The sequence below is a fragment of the Apteryx mantelli genome, chromosome 3 (genome assembly GCF_036417845.1).
Source record: "Apteryx mantelli isolate bAptMan1 chromosome 3, bAptMan1.hap1, whole genome shotgun sequence".
NCBI classification, from domain to species: domain Eukaryota; kingdom Metazoa; phylum Chordata; class Aves; order Apterygiformes; family Apterygidae; genus Apteryx; species Apteryx mantelli.
This window is the reverse complement of record NC_089980.1, coordinates 41,037,170-41,047,546: the sequence shown is the minus strand read 5'-3', so window position 1 is coordinate 41,047,546 and position 10,377 is coordinate 41,037,170. Positions and strand designations below refer to the sequence as shown.

Here is a 10,377-nt window from a genome sequence, read left to right as displayed (position 1 = left end):
TCCTGCCATATATATCAGTTTTAAACTCCCTGTTTTTCACCCATAGCTATGGAAATCTGTCTACAGAAAAAGCTGTAAGAAAGGAAGTTGAAGATTGCTGAAGTCTATTCTAATCCACGGTGTCTATATTTATGCGGCCCTTGTCACAGCAGAGCAGAGAAAATGTCACTGGAGCAGTTTTATTTTTGCCAGCAGGCAAGAGGTTTAAAAAGAGGCAGTATAACCTCTATTTGATGATGTGTTTGTACAAATGTTTAACTTGCTATTTAATTTAAAAATCATCTTTAATGTTGATTTATATTCCTGGCAGTAAAGCCAGAAGGTTGGCAAATCCATTCCATTTCAGTCTGTGCTCTTACTGAGGCAATAATACAGATCAAAGAAAAGAAGTCTTACAGCACTAACACTTTATCATCCTGAATGTTTTCAAGTTCTCACTCTGATATTCATGGGCAGATTATGTAACTACTAGATTTATATTTTTCAAGGCCGAATAGTAAAAGATTGAAATGTTTGTATCATTAAGAGGAAGTATTTGGAAATAATTGAATTGAAACAAGGAACAACATATCAAGTGAACACTTGACACAAACAAGACTGCTTTCCTTGAGTTGACATGTTGCTCCCATCTTTTATAGGGTCAACCATTTGTTTTCATACCATATGACATCAAATTAACTGCATGTTATTATATATTCTAAGTCTTGCTTTCCATCTAAATATGTCAAGTTGACATTTTTATTGCCATACAAATTGTTAAATATTCAAGGACTTGAATTCCTTCATTAGCAGTTTATCTAATTGGAAGGAGAGGGAGAAGATGTAAGGATGGATCTATTGTGTATTCTTTAAAGGATAATAAATTCTTGATTTACAGTTCACTATCTGACTGGTCAGAGGAACATCAAAACTTGTTTTAGTGCTTCCCTCCCCTTGCCCATTGCTTTTGCACAGGATCTCATAAATACTAATAGGTATAATTGCCTAATGCCTCAGGGACTTCAAGGACATAGCAGTATTCCTGCTTTTTAAGAAAGGAAACAAAGACAAATGAAGGTTAACAGGTATGCCTAAGGATACACATGCCATGGAGCAGAAGGCAGCTCTCCGGCCACATGCGGTGTGCAGGAGCATCCTCTCTCAGGCGGCAGTTGTTAGGCTGCTACACCTGGACACAGTGCCCTCGCACAGGGCTGGTTCTCGCAAGCGGCTCCGGGGCTGCAGGACCCACGCCTCGCACGCTTCCGAACCAACCCCAACACTGAAGGGTCCTGAATTAGGCCGATGATGTCATAACATCAGCTTCATGATAGTTAAATAAATAAACACCGCATTCTTTCCTTTAGTCCGTTGGAGATCCTAGACTCATATCCAAAACATTTCCACCACAAACTACAACAGCCCAAGTTTATTTTTGTTGACTTTTTTAGTGAAAACTTAGCTCACATAAACACTGCACAACTGCAGGCTAGATCAAACTGTTCTCTTGCAGGCCTACACGCTCTATGAACCCTTCAGAAATCTCCATTTCCCTATTTTGTCTCTTCGCAGCTGAAGTGCCTTTGACAGACCGGAGGGGGGGGAGGGGGGTGTACAGCGCCGAGCACACCACGCGCCGAGCACACCACGCCCCGCAGCCGCACGCGGCCCAGCAGCCCAGCCGTTAAAGGCCGCGCGCCCCGCCCCGTCTCGCCCCGCCTCCACAGCAGCCCCCTCGCTGCGGCCGGCCACGCCCCAACCGCCGCGCGCTGCCGCGGCCGCTCGGGAAAGCAACGGCCGCACCCCGCCCCTAACCCCCCTCGCGCCCCGGAAGCGCTTGTGCCCGTGATCCCGGATGCGGTCGTGTCTCCGCAGTTAGGGAGGGGGAGGGGACTCGCGTGGCCGTCCGTGCGGGGAGCGGCGTTATGTTTCTAACGGTGGCGGCTTGTAAGTGGCGCCGGGAAGAGCTGGGCGTGCCGGCGGCGCGGCCGGCGGCTGCTGCCGGTGCCTGGGGGAGGCGCGGTGGTGATGTCAGAGGCGGGCGTGGGCCCATGCGGCGGCGGCGGCGGCGCGGCCTTTCCTTCCCCGAGGGTCGCGCGCCAGGACTACATCTCCCAGTGTGCCGCGCGCGCCAAGCGGCCGCGTGCCGGGGGGAGGGGGTGTCTGGAGGCGCGAGGCGCGAGGCGCGGGTGGGGTGGGGCGGGGCGGCGCCGCGGCATGCCATGATGGCGGTTGGGTGCGTTGTGAGGTGGGGGTCGGGGCAGCCCAGGCCGCAGGGAGGAGTAGTGCCCGCTCTGCAGGGGACGTGCCCGAGACACGGCAATAACCCTGGAGAGCCACCGTCCGCCTTTAGGCAGGGGAAGGAAACTTGGCAAAGCACCATACCAAAAAAATAACTGGATGTGCTGTCTGCTCCTTTAGGTTGCACATATCAGCAGGTTATCTTTTGCCCCTGAGTAAATAAAATTAGCTGTTCCTTGCTGTCCTCCAAACCAACCACAGTTTATCTCTATTCTCATAAAAGTCTTGAAGAGGGATTTAAAGAAGAGAAGGGTCTGTTTTCAGAGAGTTGTGGGGGTTTTTTTGTATAGGGAAGGAATAGCAACGTTGATGGGAGAAGTAGGTAAAAATGTTTATGACTAGTGGTGTTGGCAGAATGCTAGATCATTGTGATAATGGGCTGAGGTGAGAAAATAGAGGGAAGCAGAACTTGAGAGCCCTTACAAGTGAGGTTAAGAAGCTCTTGGTCAAATGGAAAAACAGTCAACAGGGGGGAGGCAGGGTAACTGGAGAGAGAATATGGGGCAAGGATCATGACCGTCACAGTATTTGGGTAAGTTTGGTGTGTGGTGAAGGATCCGTACAAGAGGAGATTGCATGGAGGCTAATGCTAGCCAGACCAGACTTTTGTATGGACAGAATATAGATGACCAATTTTTTTTTTTTATAACATTTATGCTGTAGATTTATGATTGCTTTACCTAGACCTAGTTGATAGAAAAAGGAAAAAAATTTTTTTTGCCTGTTTCTTGATATATGATGGGCCAGATCAGGGGACTGGTGAAAGTTGAAACTAACCTGGCCAGAAGGTTAATTTCATCTGAGATCAGCTCCCTGATCTGGTTCACTGTATGGTTAAGCAAACCCTTGTGTTGGCGCAACGGGAAGAACCAGAGCAGAGCTGGGCATAAGCAATAGGGGAGAATGAGAATATGCAATATGGATCATATCTGCTTTAAGTGACTGTGAAACTATAGTGTATTCATGTTCAGTGTTGCAGCTTTATATTGAAAATGTCCAGAGGCTGCAACAAGTAAAATCTGTTGTGCTAGACGCTGCATTTGCACAGACACTTTTAAAGGCAGTATGATGAAAGAGTGAGCAGGCAACTGGAAGTACAAGGACAAGAGAATTTTCTTTTGTGATAGTAAATCTTTTTGCACAATCTATCAGGGGCTACTGCAAAGGCAGGCAGTAGAAAACTCTAATCTTTATATGCTGTATGTACAGGAAACAAGATAAGATGATAACTGTTTCTTTTTTTTCCTCCTCTTCATGCTGCAAAAAACAGTGGCCAAGAGCAAATCTAAGTAAGTGATGTTTTACTGACCTGTGTTTGATTTCTGCTACCACCCTATATCTTAAAGTGACTTAACAAGATATTGCACCTATCTAAAATGTTTTAATATAAATGAGGCAATTGCAGTCTTTGAGTCTATCTGCATCCTTCTGTGCCCCCCTGCACACGTGTTTGTTTCACAGGTAAGCAGAGAGTGGTGTGAAAAAACACTTGGGTTCTAAAATGGCAGCAAAGGTAGGTTTTGTCCTACAGGGCAGTCATGTGTGGCTCAACTATAATATCCAAAGTGCTCTGTGCAGGGGAAGTGCGCCTCTGCTTTTATGATTAGAGAGAGGCTATACAATAACCTCCTAATCTTCCTCTTGTTTACCTTTCATGCTCTTTCAACTGAGGAGTGCAACAGAGGTGCATCTTGGGGCTTCATGTTGTTTGTGGGTAGGACTTATGACAGATGTTTTGAACCTTGCTTTTCTAATAGATAGGGCATAGAATGGTTCCTGAGTTTAACGTGTGTATGTCGATATGTGAGGAGTGGAAGGGCTGCAGTCAGGATTCTGTGCATCTTGATTTGCTCTTTAGTTCAGCTCAAGAAAGATGTTAGCAAATCCTGGAAAAAAATCACAGTCCTGTGACCTGAAAAGAAAGGCGATGTGTTCAAGGGTTGGAAAGGAAGGAATATATACTTTCAGCACACTAACAGTCTTACATCTGTGGAAGCAAGGAGACGTCATTACGTAGAATTGTATATGGAGAGAATGACTTGCATCCAAAATGCTATTTATAAGAAAATTAGCTAGACAAATCTAATGGTCTGAAGTGATAAATATCAATACCTTCCTGACTTCTAATTCTCAGAAGTTGCATTTTTTGCAACCATATAATATTTGGTACTTCACAGCCCTGGGAACTGTGGCCTTTGGTACTTTTTAAATTTTTTTGAATATTTTAAAAATTGGTCCTAAACAGAGCTGGTACCAACCACTTGCTGGGTTTAAAGAGATTCTTCTGCTACACGATTCCTGCATAATTGTCAGCATTTAAATCAGAAATGCATTTTCCAAGTATGTGTCTGACAGAGAAGAGAGCAGTTTGACATCTTAGCATTCTACTGTTATCTGTTTGCAGAAATGAGCACAGCAAAGCAGAACGTTTCCTTGAGTTGTTCCTCACCCCACCTCACCCCCCGCTGTTCCTTTCTCTTTTCTTCCTAGGTTCTTTGGGAATATGTTCTCTTCTTACGTTGTTTGTTCTTTTGTGCTCCCCTTGTGTTTTTTCCCCTGTCCTGAGTTTATTCTTCAGCTTTCCATTGTTCTTTTTTGTTTGTGCCTGTAGTTATATTTCTTCATTGGGCAGCAAGTTTTCAGAACAAGGTGTACTGTTCAGAAAGGACTTGGCCTAAGGTAAAAAGAATTTCAGAACCTGGTCGTACTGATACCACAAGCCCAGAAGGGAGAAACTCTGCACCAAGAGACTTTGGGGAAGTGGGTGAGATATAGGGGAAGGAGTCTGTGTGGTTACTGATGTTACACATCACACCTGCAATAGTGTACAGGAGAGGACAGTAATCAGGGATAATCCCTACACTACATTTGGTCAGTTTGTTTGAGGGAATTCAGTGGTCTTAGTTTTTCTTAAAAAAAAAAAAAAAAAAACTTAAAAAAATTAGATTGCAAAGTTGAAAAGGAAAGGCTCAAGGAGTACATCGGTGAGAGCTGCACAAGTGAGGAAAAATGGGTGTCTTCTCAAGGTTAATTTTGACAGACCATTTTGTATTGGAAGCAGCAAAATCCAGGAAAGTGAATGAGTGTGCAGAGGTGTATTCATCACTTTATTACAATGGAAGCAAAAGACATAATTTACAGACTGGTTAAGGGGCTTGACCTTACTTTCCAAACTTAAGAAAATGCCCTAAGTTTCTGGAGAGTTGAACAGATCTTGGAGTACTTCTGGACTGGTGAGGGACCCGGCTGCTTTCTCAGTCACGTTGGTTTCCCTGCCTCCAGGGATAGTATAGCTGCTACTAGTCTGCTCTGCAAACTGAGAGTCCTCAAGGTTTTCCCTCTTCAGCCAGGTTAACTTCAAGTCCTTTATCTCTGGAGGGACAGACGATGCCATGGAGCTCTGCTTCTCCTTTTTGCATGCCTCTTCTTCCAGTGTATCTGCTGTAGTTCCTCTCTGCATGTGGAAGTGATGATATTATCTGCAGTCTAAATGTCTTCAACTACTATCATCCTTCCTCTCTTTCCATTATCTTTTAAGCAATAGTGACTCAACTGTATGTTGATTTCTCATTTCTTTCTTTCCTGTTTTCCCTCCCCCCCCCACCCCTTTCTTTTGTGGAGGAGCTATTTCTCTCTGGTCTTGTGTTCTATTTAGGAGTTATTTACTTAAACTTGATGCTGAAATTTATGGTTTGCAGTGGGCCCTTTGTCTGAGTTATGAAAAGTTTTAAAGCTCCCATCCAGAATATCCATAAAGTTGAAATGAACTATATTTTGTGAGTGTGATTGTGCCAAATAGTTCATGTTAAAAGTTTCTACATTTGACAATAGCCTGACAGACACATGGTGGCCATTGCTGTGTGCTTGTACATTGACACAGAGATGTTCCTTGTAACTTTAGATACATTCTGGTGAGGATGAAAAGTGCGGCAGAGACAGGCTACTGTTTCAATGTCAGGAGACTCCGGCTACAGGAAAAACTGGTCCTGCTGAGATACGATCCTCTTGGTAAGAGCTTGGGGAAGAGGTCAGACTGCTTTGTATAAGCTTCTCGACTGTGTGGTGTAAAAGATTTGAATATAACAATTTTTCCAATCTAAACAGAATATGTCATAACGTTTCATACTCAGATGACTGTACAGTTGCTGTTCTTCATGACTTTCCAGTGGGAAGTAAACGTTGCCCTCGTTTTACAGATTGTGGCACTGAAACAAAGTAATGACTTGCCCAAGACATCACAGTGTCTTTGATGACAGTCATGCCACATGTCAGTGGCAAAGCAAAGTGACACAGGAGTTCTTTCATTCTGTTTCTTTGTGTGGTTTGCTAGATCGTTACCTCCAACAAGCAGCCAGAAAGTATGCATCAATAGAAATGTTCTATTAAGCTGCCACGGGTGCTCCAGACAATAAACTTTGACCATCGCTTACAAAATGGGTTTCTTTTAAAGACATAAACACCACAAATGATACTGTTCTCCAAATGACAGTTTGTTGCCTCTTTCATGTTCCTCTGGCCCTTGCAAGTTTTTTTTCAGTCTAAGAATCTGATTTGTTGGGGGCTTATAGCACTTGCCAAGAGTGCCTTTTACTCGCAAAGCTTTTTGAAAGGTGACTTGGAGCTCAAGTTTCTGGGGTAGGAACCAGTCTGTAGCTAACGTTAAAAAGGTTAATTTGGGGAAACTTAAAAAAAATAAACCAGATCAGACTAGAAATAGCACAGGAGAATTAATGCAAAGAAGGATTATTTATATCTAGGGCATAAAGCTGCTCTAAGTGTATAACATAAAGCATGGCCAGTGGTTATGTGGTTCACTTTTTTTTCTTTTTTTTTTTTTTTTTAATGTTCATGTTAGCTGACTAACCTTTTATGCTCTGATCTAACAGTACAGGAGCTTTACGTCAGGTGAGACTAACTTCCAGAGAAACAGTATGATCTCTTCAAAGTATTAATGCTGACCAAAGTTGTTGCTCTTCTGAATTTCATACAGAATGAGAATCTGAAATCATTGGGATTATTTTCTTGAACTAGAAAACAAGTTTAAATTACTATTCCCTTTACTGCATCAGAAAATTGTGCAAAACGGTCCTCCAGAAGTTTCACAATTTGTAGGAAATGTGAAGAGAATGGAGAGCTCATGCTAAGTAGTAGCTTTATTGTAGAACATGGTGTAGGTTGTTGAAGCCAAAGAAATTGGAAATAAGACAAAAAATCTCTGATTTTCTTTGTAGCCTATACTAGAACACAAGTGAGAAATTGCAACAAGGTGATGCATGTGTGAAAGAAAGTAAATTTGGGCTTAGGTATCAGCTCACATCAAGAATATATGAGGAAGCATTTTCCCTTGGCATGTATTTTCCCTTTGTGTTTTGTACTTTTTGAAAAAAAAAATAGGACCTCTGCAGAATGAAGCTTTTTAGTGAAGTAGTGGCAGTAGTGCAGAAGTTTCACTACCTCATAACTGCAACAGAATGCTTAGGAAGTTGCAGTACTTCTTAAAGTGAAACTTTTATGTGGAGGAAATATTTCTGTTGTTTTGTAGATTGTCCTTGTATAGCTTTCAAAGGAAATAATATAATGAGGTTTAATTGGAACAGTGGCACTCTTCAAATGGCATTGTAAATCTTTTTGTAGATTCTTTCATAGTAATGCATCAACTATGCTTGACCTATAAGTGGAATGACTTCGTTAACTTCATTATCAGGTGTTGGTGGCAGGCTCAGTTTGTGGCTTATTGAGAAGTTCACATGGCACTCAGTTAACTTCTCTGTTGATACATGCGACCAAGCAGCTCCAGCTTGTAACCTGTAATTGTTTGGACTCTGAAGTCAAAGAGTAGTAGAATGTGGTAAAAACCTATTTTTGTCCCTATATTGAAGAGCTGTGACTCGGAATAGTCACAGGGAGCAGCTGTTGAATATTTTCAGGCACTTAAATCCTGGTATTTATTTTCATAGAGGTAAAACGCACCTCTTAGGAACTAAAAATTACATGCAGTGAAGTGAAAACACTGCTAAACTCCTTCAGGAGTTGGTTAACAGCAGCACTGTGTCAGTCATAGTTGCTCTACGTTCATTTAAGCAGCAAAGCCAGTCAGGAGAAAGGAATGTAAGCTTGTTGAATTGAATCTTAACTCTTGATGTTTCTAACAAATTGTTCTTTTTTCTCTCTTTCTCTCTCTCTAGCAAAAAAGCGTGTCCTCTTCACAGAGAAGAGAAAAATCCGTTCTATGTGAACAATGACTGGACTTGATTTATGCATGAGGAGAGGACGGCTGGGGGGAGAACCGGGTGAACGCTGATTCAGAAATCCTGCAACATGGGCTGAAAAGAGAGGAAATGAACTGGGATCACCGTCTCCTGTGATTTGAAGGCCATTGTGAATAAAACAATGTAGAGAGAGAAAATTCTTAATGTCTGGACATAGATCATCACACTAACATTTATTTATCTTTTGAGTTATTTTTACAGTCCTCGATTAAAAAAAAAATTAAATAGCAAATCCCATTGTCTGTGTTTTCCATTGTGAAAGAGGCTGTAATCTTCAAAGGAACTATTGTTTTATAAGGCAATAAAAATTAACATTTTCCACAGCAGGAATTCAATGGCAGGATTGCAAGTTGTTCTAACCTACCGGCCACAGATTCAACAGTAGTGACCATGAATTGGTGTCATTCCTTGGAGGGGTAGTGTTGTACCAGTTCCTTCCTGGGTAATGAAGGAACAAGGGGAAGCTGGTGAAGTAAGATGAGCTTTTGCATAAGTTAGGACCAGAGTTAATAGGTCTTTATATCAAGTCAGGTAAGTTGGCCATATTTTTTATTTCTGGATTTTTGTCAAGCATGAAGAGAGCAGATCATCACATTAGTTTTCTGGTCAATTCTGTTGGAGGTTTTTCTTCTTTAACTATCTCACCTATGTTTAGAGCAATATGGCTAGAAACATTTTTATAAAGCCTAGTCCAGAAGTGCTCTCGTACTTGTCCCAGCACAAGAAACCTTCCACAGGCTGGCAGAACAGCGGAGCACAGTGCTGCAGCCCCTGTCTGAGGGGCACACAAATGGGCCAGAGCTCAATATACAATGCCTTGTTAAGAGCTGAACAGCCTGGGGAGGAGCCAAGTACTTGCTGTGGGTAGAGCTGCTCCCAAAATGCTCAGTGAGTCTGGCTTTAAATAGATGCCAACCTCAGTGCTTGCAACTGATGGCCGAGGTGATGGAGAAAGGTTACAACCTCAAAGCTAACATCGCTTCACATGCGCTGGCATCGTGTCGGAAGTTCTGATAAAATCAAGTAGAAACATTGCCAGGAGCCTAGTAACCTCCAGATGTTTTGCTATAAGCTTTGTATACATCTCACAGTGTAACACGTTACATGGGATTGCCACTAGTGTAACGGTTATGCATGGGGCCAGAGAGAGACCTGCTGTACTGTGTTTGAAAGACCCTCCACCATCCTTACTATTGTAGAACAGGAACTAACAGGATTTCTCAAATAAGGAAAGAGACTTTCCTGGTCTTTGCAGGCAGCAGAGGAGAACCTCTGTGCAGGTAGGAGAATAATGCTGTCTGAGATAAGATAAAATCAGTACATTGAGCTAGACAATGTGAATTAGAAAAGGTCCCGAGGCAAGTCCTTCCTGTAAGGATATGAAGATTGTGTCCCTGATGCCTGGACGCTCACTGATGCAACGCAGTTAGACTTCCTGATCATTTCCTCCATGGGTAATTTGGGATAGTAAGCCAGGTAGAAGGCCAGTGCTCCCACAAAACTATCTCCAGCTCCCTAGAATAAAATAACAAACAAGTTTAAGTGTATTCACAGAGGGAAGCAGTTTACTAGAAACACAAAAGTTGCAGCACTGATTGCAGGAGTAAAGAAATCGTTCAGGAGTTGAGTTCAGTTCGCTCTTCTATGCTTAGGAAACTGAGGTGTGAAACTAGTGCCATATTATCTTTCTTTTCGTCCAACCATTGAATTAAGGTACACACTATAATGTGGCTTAAACTTGAAGGAAAAAAAAGAAATACAAGTGTGTTACAGCTCAGCTAACGTGGGTGTAAACACTGCTTTTGAAACTTCCTGTTGTTGGAGTGCC

At 42.6% G+C, this 10,377-nt stretch overlaps 1 protein-coding gene and 1 non-coding gene across 3 annotated transcripts in view; one reads left to right on the top strand and one right to left on the bottom strand.

Annotated features, from left to right (window-relative positions):
- The first annotated feature begins 2,221 nt into the window (after positions 1–2,221).
- Positions 2,222–6,288, top strand: LOC106485496 (uncharacterized). Its single transcript, XR_010883697.1, has 3 exons — positions 2,222–2,812; positions 3,551–3,569; positions 6,182–6,288. It is a non-coding gene; the product is annotated as an uncharacterized protein (transcript).
- A 2,415-nt stretch (positions 6,289–8,703) lies between these two features.
- Positions 8,704–10,377, bottom strand: part of RBKS (ribokinase) — a 73,078-nt gene continuing 71,404 nt past the window's right edge. For both annotated transcript variants that reach the window (XM_067293181.1, XM_067293179.1), the window contains one exon: positions 8,704–10,064. In XM_067293181.1, coding sequence (XP_067149282.1) covers positions 9,891–10,064 — 174 coding nt within the window. In that variant the 3' untranslated portion in view covers positions 8,704–9,890. The remainder of the gene's footprint in view (positions 10,065–10,377) is intronic.